General features: G+C 42.2%; 1 protein-coding gene across 2 annotated transcripts; it reads right to left on the reverse strand.

The window, feature by feature from the left end:
* Positions 1–3,966: 3,966 nt before the first annotated feature.
* CLRN2 (clarin 2) lies at positions 3,967–20,351 on the reverse strand. 2 transcript variants are annotated; one of them, XM_082389553.1, is made up of 3 exons: positions 18,222–20,351; positions 10,048–10,227; positions 4,713–7,727 (listed from the first exon to the last, which is right to left on the reverse strand). In XM_082389553.1, the coding sequence occupies exons 1-3, from the start codon at positions 18,472–18,474 to the stop codon at positions 7,462–7,464; spliced, it is 699 nt and encodes a 232-aa protein (XP_082245679.1). In that variant the 5' UTR covers positions 18,475–20,351; the 3' UTR covers positions 4,713–7,461. The 2 variants fall into 2 exon arrangements, 1 of the variants encoding a protein (XP_082245679.1); XR_014243776.1 differs by lacking the exons at positions 4,713–7,727; positions 10,048–10,227 and adding an exon at positions 3,967–4,405 and having other exon boundaries at positions 18,222–18,326.
* Between the last annotated feature and the right edge of the window lie 50 nt (positions 20,352–20,401).

Consider the following 20,401-nt stretch of genomic DNA (forward strand, 5'->3'; position numbering starts at 1 on the left):
GGGGTCAGGAAACCTAAGGTGTTTGGTTGTTTTAATGAAAGTCAGGAGATTTAAGAAGGCCAATTGATTTAAATGGGTTAACAATATTTAAGGGAGCTGATATAATCAATGGGAGTCATGTGACTTAGGGGGCTGATTGAATCATTTACAGCCCATGATTTGAGGGGACTGATTGAATCAAAGGCAAACACGTGAGTTAAGGGGGCCCTTTGGTTTAAGGGTGGTCAGGAGATTAAGAAGGGCAATTAATTTAATGGGGTTCAGGAGAATTAAGAAGGCAGAATGACTTAGTGCAGGTCTGGAGAGCTAAGAAGGCAGATTGATTGTTGGGGTGGGTTAGGAAACTTAAGAGGTTTAATTAGTAAAATGGGTGTCAGGAGATTTAAGAAGAAGGACTGATTTAACGGGGGTCGGGATATTTAATGGGGCTGATTTAATCAATTGGAGTCACCTGATTTAGGGGGCTGTTTAATACATGGGAGTCACGTGATAAAAGGGTGCTGATTGATTCGATGGGAGTCACCTGATTTATGGGGACTGATTTAATAGTAGGAGTCATGTTCTCCAAGGGGCTGATTGAATCAGCCCAAGCACCCACCACCCCCAGCAGGACAGCACCTATGTTTGCAACTGTGTATAGAATATGTGTACACAAAGGAACTTTGGGTACTCAATCATATACACGACAGTTTACATACTAGTGTCCACAAACTGTGGGTACATGCACACAGTCTTGGAGGTGAGACTTAAGGTCATAATGTGACCTCAAGTCTTCTGAGAAGTCAATTCCCAAAATTTACAGGAAGGCAATTCCTAAAATTGTGACAGGTGGTAAATTATTTACTTGGTGAGTAAGCATCTTTTGGTCTGACAAGATTTAGAATTAAGCACAGAATTAATTTAGAATTAATTCTTTTGAATTAATATTCAAAAGAAGCAAAATCGAGATATTGATATTTTGGGGTTTAAAATCTGTGCATATTTATTATTTTAGGTATTGGTGATAATTAAGAGAGTTGGTCTGCTAGAGAAACAGGTCAGTCTTACAATTTCGATTGATTTGGAATCATACTGTGTTTATAGACAGTGTTGGAAATTTGTCTAAAACAGGCACAGGGACCTCTCTGAGTGGCTGTGTCCCTCTCCAGCATTGTATCCTGAAATTGCTTTTCACTTTTGTGATTCCCTGTGTCTTGCCTAGCCTCCTTCTACCCATTTATGATTTCCAAATATATACCTGGCATAATATATAACTTTTTGAAATTCATGTAGGTGATGTAGGTAAACACTCCACTCCCAGCAAGAATTTTCTAAATTGTGGTGCCTATTAGTAATGATTAATAATACAATATTTTGTTCTTTTATTTTGTATTAAACATTATATTTTCAGGAATATTGTTAGAACAAGAAACACTGAATTTGAGAAACACTGTTGTGGTAGGTGGAAAAATGCCCCCCAAAAGATGTCCTGGATTATCTGGGTGGGCCCAATGGAATCACAAGGATCCTTATGAGACGGAGACAGGAGGGTCGCAGTTATCAGAATCATCACGCTATGACTGAAGCAGAGGGTGGAGAGATGAGATTGCTGGGAAAGGGCCAGGAGCCAAAGATGCAGGCAGCCTCTAGAACCTGGAAAAGCAAGGAAACAAATTCTCCCTTAGAGCCTCCAGAAGGAACAAAGACTTGCCCACAGATTTATTTACCCCAGTGGCACATTTTGGACTTCTGACCTCCAAAACTCTTAAGATAATAAATTCTTGTTTTTAACTATCAAGTTTATGTAATTTGCTACAGTCAGAAGAGGAAACGTATCCAATTGTCATTAGGATTATGTTGTAGACTTTTGTTAAAGCAACCATTAGCCCTGTTCATTTATCAACTACTGCAAAGTGCCCTTATGATTTAGAAAATTAATTTTGTTTAGAATGGAAGAGCTAGTATTTTTTATTACATGCTTTTGGAAGTATGAAAAATTGTTTAATTAAATTTTCATAGTGTTTCATATTTTTCTCAAAAGAGAAAGAAGCATATTGTAATATGTCTACTCTGATTTGATATGGAAGGGTTCTTGCTATCCCAAGAATTAATATCCCAATATTAATTGTATATTTTATTGGTTTTTTTTTTTAATTTTTTAATTATTATTATTTATTTTATTTTATTTATTTATGGCTGTGTTGGGTCTTCGTTTCTGTGCGAGGGCTTTCTCTAGTTGTGGCAAGCGGAGGCCACTCTTCATCGCGGTGCGCGGATCCCTCACTATCGCGGCCTCTCTTGTTGCGGAGCACAGGCTCCAGACGCACAGGCTCAGCAATTGTGGCTCACGGGCCCAGTTGCTCCGTGGCATGTGGGATCTTCCCAGACCAGGGCTCGAACCCGTGTCCCCTGCATTGGCAGGCAGACTCTCAAACACTGTGCCACCAGGGAAGCCCTATTGGTATATTTTTATTAATGAAAATGTGATGTGAATTGGGAGATTGGGATTGACATATATGCACTAATATGTATAAAATAGATAACTGATAAGAACCTGCTGTATAGCACAGGGAACTCCACTTCTCTGTACAGTAGAAACTAACACGACATTGTAAAACAACTATACCCCAATGTGATGTGGACTGTGTATCCCCCCAAAACTTAACCCCTAATGTGATGGTATTAAGGGGTGAGGCCTATAAGAGGTTAGGTCATGAGGGTGGCATCCTCATGAATGGGATTAGTGCCCTTACAAAAGAGACATGAGAGCTTGCCCTAGCTCTCTGCTCTCTGCCTTGTGAGGATACCATGAGAAGGCAGCTGTCTACAAGCCAGGAAGAGGGTCCTCACCAGACATGGGATCTGCTGGCACGTTGATTACAGATTTCTAGCATCCAGAACTGTGAGAAATAAATTCCTGTTGTTTAAGCCACTCAGTCTATGGTGATTTGTTAGAGCTGCCTGAATGGGCTGAGACATCACATATTACTCAGATTTCAGAGTGAACATAGAGTAGGACTTCATCTCATGGATAACTAATTACTTCTCTGAATTACAGTTTAAGTTTCCTTGGCTTTGGTCCCTACTGTTAGTGTTAGTAATAATCTGACAATGTATGCATATGATAGTTACCTTTAAGGGACATATGGAAATTAATCATCATTATCACAAGCTGATAAACAATGTCATAAAATAATATTATGATTAACAGTTTGATTTTACATGGACTGGGGTGAGGCACTGTGAGCCCACCAGACACCTTGGTGAGCATGAGGGAAAGGCACCCTCTCTGGGTGGAAGCATCTGGAGGATTCAGGCCATGAGAAGCCAGGGGAGGATGGGCTAGATTTGAGCTGTTATCCATCCCTTGGGTGAGGTGCAACCTGCACAGCCATCTGCCGGAGCCCTGGGAAGGCGCCTTAGAAGTCTTGCAAGAAGCACAATCCTGTAGTGGGAAAATGGTGACCTTGACATTACATAGATGGGGGCTGACTCCTTTCTCCATTGCTTATTAGTAATGTGGCCTGAGCAAGTTACTTATGTTCTCTGAACCTAAAATGGCCCATCTGTAAGATACAGACAGTAATATATATCTTGAATAATTGTGTTGAAAATTAGGGACAAAGTATGTCAAATGCCTGTCTCACACTAGACAGTGGTCATTATCATGCAGTATAAGTTTCTCATTTAAAAAATGAGGAAATAGAAACCTCGAAAGGGCCAGGCTCACCTAAGGCATATTAAGAGGTTTTCCGTGTTTGACCTGCAGCCACTGTTGAACCTCCTTGAAGCATTAAGTGAGTTTGGTGAGGCAGGAAGTGAGTTTGGTGAATTTTTTTTCTAAGTGTGGGAAAAATATAACCATCTCAATGGGCTCTGAGTCTGAGGTTTTACTTTATACCAATTATATACTTACAGCTCTTTCTGGTGATTTTAAAAAACAAAGACTTAATTTTCGTGTGTGTGTTTATTCTTTTTTATTTCTTTATTTTACTTCTTATTAAAATTTTCAAACATGAAGAAAATTAGAATAATATAGTGAATATCCATCATCTGAGTTTAACAATTGTTAATATTTTGCAGAGACTTAATTTTTTGAATAAAGTTTATTTCATATTTGGACTAGGCCATATTAGCAGCAGGGAACCTCTCAAGTCTGCAATTTTGGGGGAAATAAGAGCCTATAAATCACGTTAGTTACTTCGTGGGAGTGAATGGAGAGGTGTCTCCAGGACCCCCGGGGCAGGATGCTATGTTGACACCAGGTGAGGCTCCTAGGCTACCAAGGCAGGTGGGCAGCTCTGCAGTGAAGCCTGGGTGTGGACCAGAGGACAGGTGAGCCGGAGGGAGGACTTGGTGGCCACTCGGGGGTCTGCAGCTGGTAGGATCCAAGACGAGGACAAGTCTTCCAGGCAGTGATCGGGCTCTGACCAGTTGAAAGAACATTTCATAAATTATTCCACCCTCAGGCTGCCCTGGGAAGGCTGGCAGGGCAAGCAGCAGCCAGGGGGACAGAAGCCCAGTGAGCCCAGCCAGGGCACCCTCCCCCCAAGAACCATCAGGATACCAGGGGATGCTTCCCGGAGATCAGGAGTATACGTGTGCCTACCTTCCTCTCCCATAAGCCCAGGACCTTCAGGAGAGAGGCAGGCGCAGAGAGTTTATCTGAGGAGCCAACCATTTTATCCCAGAGAGCCTCAGCATTATCCCTAAGTATAAACAATCAGATCGGGTTAAATTTAAACTGAATCAGGCATTTATTATTAGTTTTTCTTTATTCATAAAATGACCAGATTAACTATAGTCAAAATAAATGAGCTACAATTTCTCCATATCTTTGAGTATCATGCGAGTGTATTGTGACCCAGATACGTATTCTCCCTCCTTCCTTCCTCCCTTCCCGCCTAACAAAACTTGCTAAATTCCATATAGGAATCTCTTCTACAGTATCCCTGAGAGATGACTTTCAGACCGAACCTGATTATCTCCAGCAACGTGAAGGTTGCTACCTGATGGGTCAGGGTGTGAAATTGTTAAGGTGTTACAGACGCTTCTGAAACATTTTGTAAAGCTATAGACTCTGTCACTGGAAAAATACACACTCATACAAAAGCTTGCACTTTGACACCATGGAACATATGCAGCTTGATCAAGGTTACCACCTTGATAAGGTAATTCCACTATTAGGAGCAAAACCAGTTCACTCTGCCGCCATGCCACCTGATGGCCTGCACAGATCTGAGGCAGTGATCAGGGTGAAGGCTACGGCTGGGCTGGGATAACATTTTTAGTAGCTCACATGCTGTCTCAGTATGAATCCCCACTTCCCCCCAGCTGCTCGGAGAATGAAATCTCTGCAGGGCAGGAATTTTTGTCTGTTCGTTCACTGCTCTACTTCCAGAAGTTTCAATACTTGTTGAATGAATGAATAAATGTACTAAGACCCTCAGATGTTTATCATATAAACTGTTGCCAGAGTCTTGTGTTTATGTTATTGATTTTAAAGAAAAACTGTTAGCAGGACTTTATGTTAAACTTGATAGAACATTGACCTTTCCACTTGTTTTCAAGACAGCACGGCGGTGTGTCGTTACCTTTGGGACCCATCTCCTATCATGTTAACTCTCCCTTCCAGCCATGTGCCATCTGCATATTTGATGAGTGACATCAGTCTGCTAAGTAAGACTGCAGTTGTGTCTGGGGTGGGGATAGAGGGCTGGAAGCGGCAGAAGAACACAGAAGGGAAGCAGAAGCAGTTAGAACAGAAGCCATTCTGTGGAAACTTTCTGAAGCTCAGTGTTAAGCAAAGTAGAGTGAGTCCGAATCAACTGTCATTTTAGGTGAAGCTAATCTGGGGGGATTAGATAACTTTTACTTGGCATGAAGACAGGAGAGCTGGGAAAGGATTCACCCCAGCTGACATGGTGGGAAAATGAATTAAGAGAGTTGTGGACCTGCATGAGTGAGGGTTCTCCAAAGAAATAGAACCAATAGGATGTGTGTGTGTCTGTGTGTATGAGAGAGAGAGATTTATTATAAGGAACTGGCTTACATGATTGTGGAGACTGGCAAATCCAAAGTCTGCAGGGTAGGCTGGCAGTCTGGGGATACAGGGAAGAGTTGCAGTTTGAGCCCAGTGGAAGTTTGCTGGCAGAATTCCCTCTCCCTTGGGGGAGGTCAGTCTTTTTCTTAAAGCCTTCAACTGATTGGATGAGACCCTCCCGTATTATGGACGGCAATCTGCTTTACTGAAAATCTACTGATAAACCCTGTCCAAAAAAATACCTTCACAAAAACATCTAGAATAGTGTTTGACCAATATCTAGGTACCGTGGCCTAACCAAATTGACACATAAAATTAACTGTCACAGTACCACTCAGGAAAACCTAACACAAAACATCTGAGTTTATCCAACAGCTGCATTAGAGCAATATTCTAACCCCACTGGGTATTCACATACTTCCAAGCCCCCTTTGTAAATTCATACCTTGTGCTTCCTCCTCATTACTGACTTATCCTGGAATGCCCTTCTCCAACCTTGCTTCCTTTACCACTGGAAAAAGTCTCCTCATCTTTCAAAGTTCAGATCCACTGTCAACTCTGAGACACTTTCTTTAATACCGCATCCCATCCTGAAGCATTCATTCCTTCTCAGGTCCTTTCTCCATGTGCTGTTATAACACTGATCACATTGCCTTGCAATTGCTTGTACACCAAACATCAGATCAGCAAAGGGGTTAAAAATGTAAACTCTGGCTCCAGACTTCCCTCCATTTAATTCCTGTCCTCAGCACGTTATCCAACTGCTTTATGCCTTAGTTTCTTCATCTATGAAATGGGACTAAAGTAGTACTATACCAACAAAGTTATAGTGAGGACCTAATGACTTCCTCCATGTAAAACTTTTAGAACTGCATGTAGTAACCACTCCAAAGAATGGTAGTTATTTTCATTCTTACTGTTATTGTTGCTCTCTGATTCCTGTGTCGTGTGGAAAGACTAGGTGTTTCTGGAGGCCAGGGACATTATCATATTCCTCTTTGCATTCCTCCTAATATTGTGCGGGATACACCAAGGGTCTATAGACATTTCTTGGAGTGTACAGTACCTTATACCTGTCGGGTGCTCTACAATATACAAAGGCTGGCAACATTATCGCCCATTTAAACCTCATTACAACCTTGCAAGGTCGTTAATATCCCCATTTTACAGATGAAGAAACTGAGAAGTAGATATTAAATGAATTGTCCAGTGTCACACACGGCTGGCAAGTGGCAGAGTCTCTAACTCCAAGGTCAGTGAGAAAGAAGTGCAGGGATGCCAGAAATTCGGAAAGTTTTCTTTTCTGGCCCAGGTACTACCCTTCCCCCTTCCACTTCCTTCTTCTTACTGCCAAAACATAGACATTCAGGACTGTGCAAGCTGGAGAAAAGAAAAAGGAGGTTTCCATTCTCCTAAGAACTGATTTTAGGAGAAGGTTATTAATACAAGATATCCTCGGCCGTGACCGTGGCCTCTTCTATCTTGGTCTTAATCTCCGGGAGGGGAATCTGGCTGATGGCCACCACAACCAGGTTAGTGGCGTGGGCTGAGGCGCTGGCCACGCAGATCCAGAATGACTCTTCATACTCTTCCTCCACCACCACAAAGCGGAAGAGTTTCTCCTGGAAGTTGGCGATTCGTTCCGTCAGGTCGTGAAATTTTACCGCGGCCGTGAAGCTGGCGATGGCCAAGGCCACGACTCCGCCTGAAACCCAAAAAGGACACCCTCATGCACAGCTCTTTTCCTTGCAATTCAACCACTAGATGTGAGGTGGCTTTTCTGTGGCACAGGCAACAAACTTGCGGTGTAAAACATGCTTAGGGCAACACAAATTTTAAAATGCTTTTAAAAGCAGCAGATAATCCACTGTGTGAGGGGCGAGAGGTGTGGGAATAAGCTTCCTATCAGATCTACTTTGAATCTCGACCCCGCTACTTTTTCCCTGACCCAGGGCGGGGTGGGGGGGTGGGTGTGCACATTTGGATAAGCTCAGTCTCTAAGTATTTCAGCCTGTGTATGTAGACCTTGAGGCTTATGAGGGAAGAGACAAGAGCATCCTACTGGGCAGATTGGGGGACCAGAACAGAGGGCTAGACTGTTCTCTCCTCCTCAGTTGTCCTCTTTCCAAGCTTAATGATAAGAGGAGATAAGAGAAGGAGGAAAGGAAAGGAGAGAGGAGAAAACTGGAAGGATTCCAAACTTCACATCCTTCCCTTCCCTTCTCATCCTTCCCTATCCTTCCCTTCCCACATCAGACTTTGACCGTCCGGGTTCCCTCTGTTTCTCTTTCTCTCTCCATCTTTCTCTCTCTCTTTCTCTCTACTTTTCTCCTGCCCTGATTTTAATTAGTATTTAAAAAACACATTTATTATGCCCTCTGTTTAGATTATTACTTCTTATTGAAGAAAATTTGGACGCCAGAGAAAATCACAAAGATGAAAAGACAAATTTGCTTTTTTCCTAAAAGCCAAATATAAACACTTTGAACATTTTAGTATATTTCTTTACATTTCTATCTCTTTAACAAAATTAGTGTTATGGTACTCTTACTGCTTTACACTTGATTTTTTTCCCTTACTTGAATATTTTTCCATGTTGTTAGATATTCTGTTAAAGCACCACTTTAAACTGTGTATGATGTTTTATACTAGCGACACACCTAATTATTTTAAGTTTAATTAAGTGTGACCTAATTTCTGGATATCTAGATTGCTTCTAATTTTTTGATATTATAAAGTGCTGTAGGAAACTCCTTTTAATGTACATTTTTGGTGCTCTTTTCCTGTTATTTCCTTAGCATAAATTAATGTTTGGAATTGTTTAATCAAAGGATACTCATATTTTTATGCCTTTTGAGAGTAAAGTTTTGTCAAATTGTGTTTTTTAAAATACTCTTGTCAATAGAGCTTGAGAGTACTGTCTCTCTGAGGAAGGGAATTGACAGAGATAAGCATTTATTTCAAAAGCAGGATTGAGCACTTTCTACATGCCAACCATGCCAATCCTCTGCCTGAGGATTCAGGCAGAGATAAACAAGTCTAGATGGGAGTGAGCCACGTTTATAAGAAATTCTACTGGATGGCCACAGTCTGCAAACATAGGCAAACACATAATAATTGATTTACTGACATTACATTCTAATGCATGATAAAACAACATTACTTGTTTCTATACTTTATGGTCATCCTGTATAAAGTAAAAGGTAGTGAGGGGTTATTGCCATCAGGATACCTTGACCATTTGACCTGGGTTTTCTGAAATCATTCTTGGGATTTTATTACTTTCATTACAGGTGATTTTTTCAGTGCCGAACTAAATGTGAATTAATTTCTGTATATCAGATACTCTCCCAAATCAACACACATATACGCGCGCGCACACACACACACACACACACTCACACACATCTTTTGTCTTGGAAAATAAGTCACGGTGGTCATAGATGACACCATGGATTAAAGAAAGGACAAAAGGCTTAGACTCAGTTATACCTGGGTTGGAATCCTGCCTCTGTTACTCATTGTTGTGTGACTTTGGGTGCATCTTTTAACTTCTCTGAGCTTCAGGTTCTTCACCTGTAAATATGGGTCTAATAATACTGCCTCATAGAGAGGTTGTGAGGTTTACACGAAATGAGACATGTAAGCCCCCCAGGTCCCTTCTCTTCTGTCCTTTGTGAGGTTCCTTCAGAATCACAGCAGCAGTCCCACATCCTCACTCACCCCATGGTCCCCTCTTCTTCACCCCCAGCTCTCTGTCTTCTCTCTTCTCTCATCCCGACCTCTCTTTGCTGCTCTAAGTCCTCAGCCACTCATGCACGCTAATACTTCAGTTCTTTATGATGACAGAGATTCTTCAACTTTTAGTAAAAAGGATATTCATGCCCATCAAGGAAGTAACAGACCCAGTGAAGTGAAGGCTGAGGTGGGGCATTTTAATTCCTTCACGCCTTCTGCCCACCTACTTGGAACTCAGCCTCCTGATGGCATGGACAGGAATCTCTCTCCCCAGGGGCCTTCCTTACCTGCGAGAACATTCCATAGACAGATGCCCCCGGGGCCGTTGACTGCCTGGTACGGAACCTGGATCATGTTGAGAATGGCAAAGCCCATGCTGACCAGAGCCAGCACCAAGGCCAGGAAGAGGAGCAACAGAATTGTCACGTGGAGGCCTGCATTGAGCTCCTTCACCAGGTGTGGGAAGACTGGGGAGAGAAGACACAGCCACGATGTCAGCCTCAGAGCTTGGCTCAAGTTCGTACGTCCCAGGCTTGCTTACCATGAAGGCTTTAGCAGAGGGGAGTGAGGGCAAGGCAGCAAGTGCTGGGTTTTCAAAAAGCAGGAGACTTCCTGAGATGAATTCATGGCCCCCAGATTTACCACTTATCAGTTGGCCAACAATCTTCTCTTCCTTGGGGTGGATGCAAAATCAGAATGTGCCCCAGCTGGGCATTTAAGTTGCATCGGCCTCGCAGCTCTGGGATCTGGTGTGAGCTAATCCATACAAGCTCCAGATGGTGTTGCTTTAGCAAAGGAGGCTGGCAAGAGAATCAGTCAAAGAAGGCTGATTGATCACAAAGCTTTCATCTGGGTCAGAGAGTAGCCTTCATTAAATCAGAAAGGTAGAAGCGGTCTCAGGTATATCATGAAGAGTGTAGAAGGGTGTAGCAAAGTGAAGCCTAGATCTGGCATCCAAAGTTCCAGGTTCAAATCCCAGCTTTGCTGATTTGCCACAGTTATAAAATATTTAGGATCATCTAAACCCTACTTCTCCTACCCATCTTACAATATTGAGGGGGTCAAGTAAAGGGCATAGGAATAATCATAGTGCCCATTTTGTGGGCACTAATGCAAAGCTAGGAGCATGATTTTGGATTCCTCATAATGATTCAGTAAGATAGACATTAATTCCCTGTGTATGATGGGCATGTAATTCTCATGTTGCACTTTATTAGAATATTAATTTGCCATATTAATGTGGCAGGGTAATTTAGTGAGATATTAATTTGGATTTGTTTTCTCTCTATTTCTCTCTATGTGAAGATTAAATAATATATCATAGTAGAGTGTTTAAATATTGTATAGGAAAGAGTCAGTTCTCAAAAATGGCAACTGTGGTTGTTGCTGTTATTTTACCCTCTGACTTGGGAAAAGTCATGTGACTTCTCAAGCCTCAGTTTTCTCATCAGTATAATGGGGATAGTAACAGTTGCATATGAGTTGAGCGTAATCAACATTTACTGAGCACAGTCAGGGGCCAAGCCCTTTACATCTGTTATCTCATCCAATCCTTGTGACAAGGATATGAAGCAGATTTTATTAAATGCCCTTACCCACAGGCTTGGAGACACTAAGTTCCTTGTCTTTGGGCAAGGTGATCCTGAACTCTATCTAGGACCAAAGTCCTATATATCACATGGTATATAGAGTTTAGAGTCACTGATTTCGGTTATTATAAATGAATCATTTAAAATGATGAAAGCTAAAAAACTCCTGGGCAAACCCCTTCCTCTGCAACTACTCCAAAGTTTCTACTGAATACCTCCTGGTCAAATCTGGGTCCACCTTGTGAATTCCAACCTCCCTGCTTAATTACTTGATACAATTGACCAACCCATCTTTGGCCCCAACTGGGAGCCAGGACTCAAAGCTTTCCAGGTTCCACTCACTCCCTGACCCCGTCCCGCTCTAGCTCCTTTGCTGGCTCACCTGTCCATTTTTATTCACAGAAGGCTGGCGTCTCCCAAGCCTGAGAACAAGAATTTTTGTCCTTCTTCCTTTGAAGTGTCCTTTCCACTCAGAAGTTTCCAGACACTTCACAGTTACGTCTTTAGTTCTGATCTAGATTTCTTTCCAGTTCTGTATTTCCATGTATATTTATCTCCATGTGGTTATCTCATCAGCATCAGAAACTTTACCCCAGAAAATGAACTCCTTCCCGTGGGATTTTTTTCTGTAGGACTTCTCTCTTCCATTTCCTTTCCTTATATTTCAGTGTCCTTTAGATTTTTTTTTTTTCATTGCAAACTCTCAGCACTTTTTCATTCCAAACATGGTAGCTTATGCCTGATTACCTAATTGTTTCATAATCCTCTTTCTTGCCATGCAATCCTTAGGACACATGACCAGCATAATAATCCTCACCAAACACTTAAAGTAGAAAATCATCACCTGTGTGACTGGCAAAGATCAAAAGGTTTGCTAATACACTATGTTAATGAAGGAGTAGGGAAGGAAGCAGTTGTCAAAACTTGTAGGGATATTAATTCATACAATGTCCTTAGAGAGCAATTTGGCAACATCTATCACAGCAATTTCATTTCTAGGAAAAGCACTCCCACGTGTGCTCAAAACTGTGTATATCAGATATTCATTACAGTAGCCAAAGATTGGAGAAAAAACCAAAATATGAGTCAATAGGAGATTGATTTAATAAATTAAAGCACAATCACACAAAGCAACTTTTAAAAAGAATTAATCATATCCATATAATGATATGAACCCATCTCCAGGTGTGATTCAATAAAGAAATTGAGAAATAACCATATTATGATGATGGGGCGAGGGGATTTGGGGCATATGGAGTGATATGGAGAGGCATGGTGAAAGAATACCCAATCCTTAGCTTCCGCAGTAGGAAATGTATTGACTATATTAAAAAAACAGATCTTTACTGGCAAAGGGCTGAATCTCATTCAGCCTCCACAATCATGGGCCATACTCCAAGGCTCTAGATCTCCCAGTTAATTGAGATCTTATTATTTTTTATATATGTCATTATTTAGAAATTCAAATCTTTCCTCACGAGTTTTCATGCATCAGTTCCTTCTATTAATAATTTCTTTAAGGGGTGACTCTACTTTTGCTCTTGTCACACAAGTGCCATCCCAGGAGACCTGTTGCTTGCCTGCCTTTCATATTTGTACCCAGTTTCCAAAAGTTTGAGACACGTCTGACTTAAGGATTACACTTAAGTTTCCAGCTTGAAATCCATGACCATAAAAGCATATGATCCATGGTGACAAGTGACACTAGCTACACATATTGAGCGCAGACTGTGTGCCAGCACATATATACACTTTCTCTCTTTCACTGCTCACGGCAACCTTCTCTCACTCCTACAGATGCGTAAGTTAGAGTCTTAGAAATGAGAAGTTAAATAGCTTAGCCAGGTCACGCAGCCAGGAAGTTCTGGCTTCAGGATTTTGCCGCAGGATCTATTGCCGGAAAATCAGATCACTTGGATAAGCAAAGATTTAAAAGTTTAATCCTAGTACAGCTGGAGGTCTAGAGGTCTTATTTTGAATTTGAATAAATATTCTTATGGTGTACATATTAAAGCTAACTCACTTGAATCCCAGAAGTGATTAATCATCCTGTCAGCAACTCAAATTAGATAACTATCTAATTATTAAGTAATTTGTTTGCTCCCCACTCCAGAGAAGTCCAGCAGTCCCTTTTGCCCCAGCAAGGCAAAAATTAATTTTAAAAAAGAAATAATTGATAAATTGGATTTCACTAAAATGAAAAAATTCTGCCCTGCGAAAGACAATGCCAAAAAAATGACAACACAGCCACTGCAATGGGAGAAAAGAGTTGCAAAAGACATCTGAGAAAGGACTGTTATCTAAAATGGGCAATGGTAAGAAAAGCCTGAGATCTGAAGTCAGATCCAGGTCCGGCTGTTGATGGAATGCTTGGGGGTGGGAGATGAGGAGGGAACCAGTGAATTAAAAATTATCAAGCACATACTATGTATCAAGCACCACATCAGGTGCTTTTACAGAAATTATTTCATTTATTGATTTCTCTGACCCCCAATTTCCTCATCAGTAAAATGGGCATAAATAAAATCTCTCCTCTAGCACAGAGTGGGTTGAAGGAAATGAACAAAGAGGTGACAGCTTGAGACATTAATGTGTCACTGCCCAGTGCTCATTTACTGCCTTTCTCTTTCCCAGATGGAAAGCTTCTGGAGGGCAGACACTCCTCTGTTTAGTTTATCCCTGTTTTCCTAAGAGCGCCAGGCCCATAAATACTCTACAGTACAGCTGAATATGTGAACACTGCTACATTAGCGTTTGTCCTTTTCTTTCCCCAGCCGCTCAAACTGCTAGATTGATTTGTTTTTATTTCAGAAAGTCTGGGTATAAAAAAGGATCTTAATTATGATTATGCTGTATAGTTCTCTGCTTTTCTCCATGATTGGTTTGGAAATTGACTCTCTTGGGTGATTCTAGGGGAGACCCCTATGAAGGTGAGAATTGAGGCTGTTTGTCCACAACACCCAATCAAACTTTCCTACTCCAGTTTACAAAGCGCTTTCACACCCCCCTTCTCCGCTGATCTGCACACGGGCCCTGGGAGCAGGGATTTTTTTTTTTCTTTCTTTCTTCAGAACAACAGTGACAGTAGCAGGAAAATCCTGATTCCAACTTGGGGTTTGGGGGCTCTGATACACCCCATAGCTGCCTCACACAAGTAGGTGGTACTGGCTCTAGGAGCTGTACATCTAAAGGTAGAGAGACTCACCTCTGAGGCTAGAGAATGTGATAACAGATACGGTGTCCCTGGGCGGCATTGGTGTAAAACCAGCCAAAGCCAGGAGGAACCTGGCCCCAGCTCCCAGTGCAAGTTTTCAAAAAGAATCCCATCATGGTTATATACCCTCCTCTGGGACACCACCCAGGGCAGCCAGAAATAAAACTTTCCTGAGTATTATCCTGCTCAGAAATAATATTAAAAAGTCCTTTATGATTCTTACACAGTTCTGATGTTTCAGAGAGCAGACCACGTTAGATGAACCCAGGGGGCTTTTTCCCATAGTCACCCCTCTGAGAAGGAAGAGGGAAGAGGGAAAGGAACTTGTACTGAGTGCCTCCAGTGGGCAAACAGGAAGTGCTCATTTGCTTAGCTTATGGCTTCCAGGGCTAGAGGTAGTTTGCATTTCTGTGAGCTGGGATGGCAGGGGTTTAATTAGCATCACAGTGGAAGGGCCCGGTCTTGTCTTGCCCTCCTTTGGCCTCCTCCTTCTGCAAAGCCTGTCTCTGCTTCAGCTGCTTCTCCACAAACAGTGCTTGTGCTTGGTGACTTCCTTAATTATCCTAAGCCCACCATCTGCCACTCCACACCCTCTGTTATGGGTTGCATTCTGTACCCAGCCTCAAAAAATGTGTTGAAGTCCTAACCGCCATCATCTCAGGATATGACCTTATTGGGAAATAGGGTCTTTACAGAGGTAATCAAGTGGAAATGAGGTCACTAGGGTGAGCCCTATGCCAGTAAGACTAGTGTCCTTATAAAGAAGGGGAAATTTGGACACAGAGACAGTCATGCACGGAGGGAAGACCATGTGAAGAGACTTAGGGAGAATGCCATGTATAGAGTGGAGTAATGTTGCCACAAGCCAAGGAATGTCTGGGGCTACCAGAAACTGGAAGAGGCAAGGAAGACTCCTTCTCCTAGAGGTTTCAGAGGGAGAACGGCCCTGTCAAGAACCTGATTTTGGATTTCTAACCTCTAGAACTGTGAGAGAATAAATTTCTGTTATTTAAGCCACCCCGTTTGTGGTACTTTGTTATGGCAGCCCTAGGGAACTAACACACCCTCCCAAATGACCCCTCAGTCATTTCTGACAGGAGCCATCCACCTGCATCCTCCCATCCTGGAGAATTCACATCCATCCACCACCTCCCCAACATCCAGAACTTGCTGAATTCTGGAAGAACAGTAAAGGCTACTAGGGTGACACTCCGCCTTGGGAAAGTTGCCAGTCACAGATTCCTGAGGGAACAGCACACAGTGGAGGGTGGGAACTTTAAGGTAAGGCTGACCAGGGTTGGGGCCTGGCTCTGGTACTCATGGCTCTGTGACCTTGATCAAGTTGCTTAACCTCTCTGAGCCTCATTCTTCTATCTGGCAGGTTTGTGGAAGATTAGTATAGCATAGGTCACATGTCTGGCATCTTGTACATGAACATTCAGTACAAATGAGTTTAAAAGTACTTTACTGATATTCATTCAACCAATGTTTTTGAATGTGCGCCAGGCACTGTTCTAGGGACTTGGGATCATCAATGGACAAGATCCTTGCCCTAATGGCGCTATATACCAAAGGGGTGGAGACATAATAAATAATAAACAAACAGATAAATAAATGATCTAGTGTGTAAGAAGGTGGTTATGATGGTAACGTGGTATATCATGCTATATAATTACATAATTATATGGGCTATTTTTATTATGTTCCCTGAGCACTGGCTTGCTTATTAAAGCCTCTGGAGTATTGCTGCTATTGAATCTATTGCTCCCATGTTCAAGCTTCGGAACTTCCTTCGTGAGGTTCGTTAATTTCAATTCCCTACAACTTACACACTACTATATATAAAGTAATCAACAAGGACCTACTGTACAGCACAGGGAACTTTACTCAATACTCTGTAATAACCTATATGGGAAAAGAATCTGAAAAAGAATGGATATTTGTATATGTATAACTGAATCACTGTGCTGTATACCTGAAACTAACACAACATTGGAAATCAGCTATACTCCAATATAAAATAAAAATTAAAGAAAAACCTATTATCTACAACTATTTAAAAAATTGTGCCATTTCCCCCTTTTTGTGTGTGTATTTGTGGTTTTGAAACAACCTCAAACTTCAGAAAAATTGCAAGAATGGTACAAAGAAATTTTTTTTTTTCTTCTGAACCATTTGAGGGTAAATTGCCCCTTCAACCCTGAGCACTTCAGGGTCAATTTCCTCAAAAAGGACGTTGTCTTTCACAACCACGATACAACTATCAAAATCAGTAGGTTAACACTGGCATATGACTGCTGTTTAATCCTGACACCCCGTTCAAGTTCCACCAATTGTCCCAGTGACATCCTTTAGAGTAAACTGACCCAGCTCAGAACCAAGTACTGAATATAGCTGTCATCATCCCCTTTTAGCATGTCCTATTTCTTTGTTTTATTTCTTTGTTTATTTCTTTATGTTAAGTATGTTTTCAGCTTTTTATGTTATGTTTATTTTTGTTCTTTTTTTATTATGTTATGTTTTTAACAGAGCTTTTCAATATCCCTGGTCCAATTTAATTTCTGGGTAAATATAAATATTCGCAGAGATATTTTTTCTTGCTATACATAACAAATATATATATCCTTCATGTATATAAATGATGCCAATTTGTATCGTTATATTTGTCAGTGGTTCCAGCTTTCTGTCTTTATACGTTTAATAAGACACCCTGGCCAGGATTCTGAAAACTACAGTTATGAAATATAGAAATCATATAATGAATAAATCCCTTATCCCCTTGCATTTGCATTATGTTGATTAATTATGATTTTGTAGGATACTGGTCTCACCAACGATCTAATTGTATGAGTCTAAAGATGTGCAGAATATTGCCTTTTTTGTTTTGGTTTTTTCTTCCCAGAAGATCCTTCATAAGCTGGTCTTGGATTCCTGCTCTATCTACATGCAGAGCAGCTCTGCTGTGACACTGGATGGCCGCCTGCCCACGTCAGTACCTGCTCACGTTCACGGACAGCAGCCTTGCCCGAGGTCTCCTTGCCAGGAAACATCCGGGTTGGGCTCTGAACTCAGATAGTCTGATTCCAGAGCCCAGACGCAGAGCCCTTTTGCTTTTTCGCAGACTCTGAAGCTTTTATATAAATACAAGTGGAAGGTTCATTTCAGCAGGTCGTCTACACCCGCAGGCCACACTGGCTGAGCATACCCAAGTCTCGTGACCTGGGTCTAAAGTTTTCCGCTGGGTGACCTCAGGCAAGTTTTGTAACCTCTCCAAGCCTCGGTGTAGTCCTCTGCAAAATGGGAATGTTAATAATTCCTTCTTTATAAATTTGTTATAAGGCTTAAAAGAGACAAAGCGTGTAAAGCATTTAGTAGAATGTCTGACACACGTAAGCACTCAATATTTTTAGTGATTATTCATAGAGGTAAACTACAAAGATATACAAATCCCTATTTCTAATGTTTCTATCAGCCTCCACAGAAAAAAAAAGGTCTCTTCCGGGTGCTGAACAAGAGTAAGTCCTTGGCTTACTGTGGATTAAGTCATTATGCTTTAGATTGAAATGGCACTTGAATTTCTCATTTAGACACAAGCACCCTTACGAATATTTAAAAATAAGTGTTCTAAAGCAGGTTTCGTGCCCCCCAATATACTCACTCGTGAATTGGGACTGGCGGCTCCCGAGCCCGCATTGCCGCACCTTACAACCGCGGAAGAGTCCGTAGTAAATGTCCCCAATGAATTTGACCAGCTCTGGATCTGTGGCATTGACAAGATCAACTCCAGTCTGACAAAGGATTTTCCCACTCAGCCAGTGGGGCACCGCCAGGGCAACGATGATCAGGATGAAGGAGGAGAAGCTGAGTAAAGATGCCAGCCCATACCACGCCTTTTTGAACCATCCAGGCATCCTGGTGGGTGCAGGTCATGCCCCAGGTGTCTGAGCAACAGCGGGGGTCCTTGACATCTTCCAGACACTTGGCAATCCCCTGCTCTAGGGTCAGCTCTTCCAAACACACTGTTTCAAGATTTCAGGTCCATCTCCTGGTCCTCCCTCAGCGCCTGCCTCCACAGCCCATGTTTACTACAGCTGCATTGGAAGTCTCTACAGAGGCATCTTCACCTGACTGGAGTGTGGAGGAGTGCCTTACCGAAGGAAGTAACCCTATATCCCCCACTAGACTAAGGTTTCAGCAGAGGACTTAATTGTTCCTCTGTTCGAGTATTTGAATAACCCTGGTGTGGACCTCTTAATGACAAGGAAGTTATTAGCAGGCATAACCAGGTAGATCTGACTATAAGGAGGTGCTAACCAGTCTCAAAAAATGCATACGGTAGAAGGAAAGCAAAAATGGAATGATTAGCTCTTGAACATTGCCAACAATGCACCGTATCAAATGTTGATCTCTTTGATGCATGCCCTGGCATTTCTTTCTCTAAAATGTCACTGCTGTCAGAATCCCTAGAAGTGTTATTAATACCACAAAATGACCTCTGTTCTCAAGCCTTTTAATTGAAATGTGTAAACAAGGCTTTATGATTCTTAAATTTATCACTGGGTGAATCTGCTGTGGGTAAAATTGCAGCCTGAGTCAGAGTCAATTTGTGACTGTTGGGGAAACCTGGACCCCAACACTTACAGCCCCCCTTTATCTCCACCCTTCCCCCCTGCCCCCGCCTGTTGTGTCATCTGAAACGGGAAAGCTCTTTTCTAATGTGTTAGCAAATAATAATCTCCCATCACCCTGCTGGGATCTTTGTCTCTCCTAAGAGTGAAGATCTGTCTTTTTCTTTTAATTTACTGGCACAAAGAATGGAATATTCCACAATTTCTATCTTATACTGTGGCTTTAAAAATTTAACTTTTAGTCTATTGCTGAATGTCAACTTCACGTCACGTGAGGCTGGTAACAGTCACTGTCAGTAGCTTTGGGGGCAAAATGGGGCAGAAGTGGCAGTGAAATTCCTTATTTGGTCACAGAGCTCTGGAGGGAGTTCAGGAGGTTGCCCTGTTAACCAACAGGTGTTCTGGGAATCTCACTTGGACAGCACAGAGGGGCAGAGAGACATCGTGATGGAAATAGTTTTCTTCCCTCTAATGGGGGTTCACTTCTGTGGTCTCTCCGCAATGAAAATAAAGAGTGTCTCCACAGCTTGTGCGGTGTACAAAGGCTCTTACCATATGCTTGCTCACCCCTGATGGTGCGGCAACCCTTTGTGGTAGGCAGGGGATGTGCTATTCCAGACATTTCTCTCCTGAGAAAACTGGATGTCAGGGTTGGGGCTGGAGATCAGGTCTTTGAAATGTAACAGCTGTCTTCATCACAATAACCTTGACATAGCAAATGTTCTTCTGGTAATGAACAACAAAATACCTATAAAAGGCTTAGGAGAGCGCTTGGCACATTAGTAAGTGACCAGTAACATTCGTTATCCTTATTGTAACATGAAGCACGCTTTGAGAAGGCAGGCCATGTGTAATACCTTTGCAACCTGTCTCTGCCCCAAATGATGGACCTAGGTCAACTTTTGGTGTTTTAGGGGTTAAGCAGTTATCTTTCGAAAAATTCTGCGGGAATCGACGGATCTTCACCAAGCCCATGCTCCTCCCGGCTGAATGGAGGTGTGGTTAGGCAGAACCCTGTTAAAGACTTGGGTTCAGATTCCTACTCTTCTGGGCAAGTGGCTGAGACTCTCCTGTTTCAGTTTCCTAACTTGTCATAGGCTTGTTGAGTAAACTAAAATGAAATGGCACTTGGAGATCACTTCTCGCCGTGCGTGGGTGTTTATTTGGGGCTGGGGCGGGGCAGCGGGCGGGGGGTGAGGGGGCGCGGCCG

This window comes from Balaenoptera borealis (genome assembly GCF_965194805.1).
Source record: "Balaenoptera borealis genome assembly, chromosome: 4".
Classification (NCBI taxonomy): Eukaryota; Metazoa; Chordata; class Mammalia; order Artiodactyla; family Balaenopteridae; genus Balaenoptera; species Balaenoptera borealis.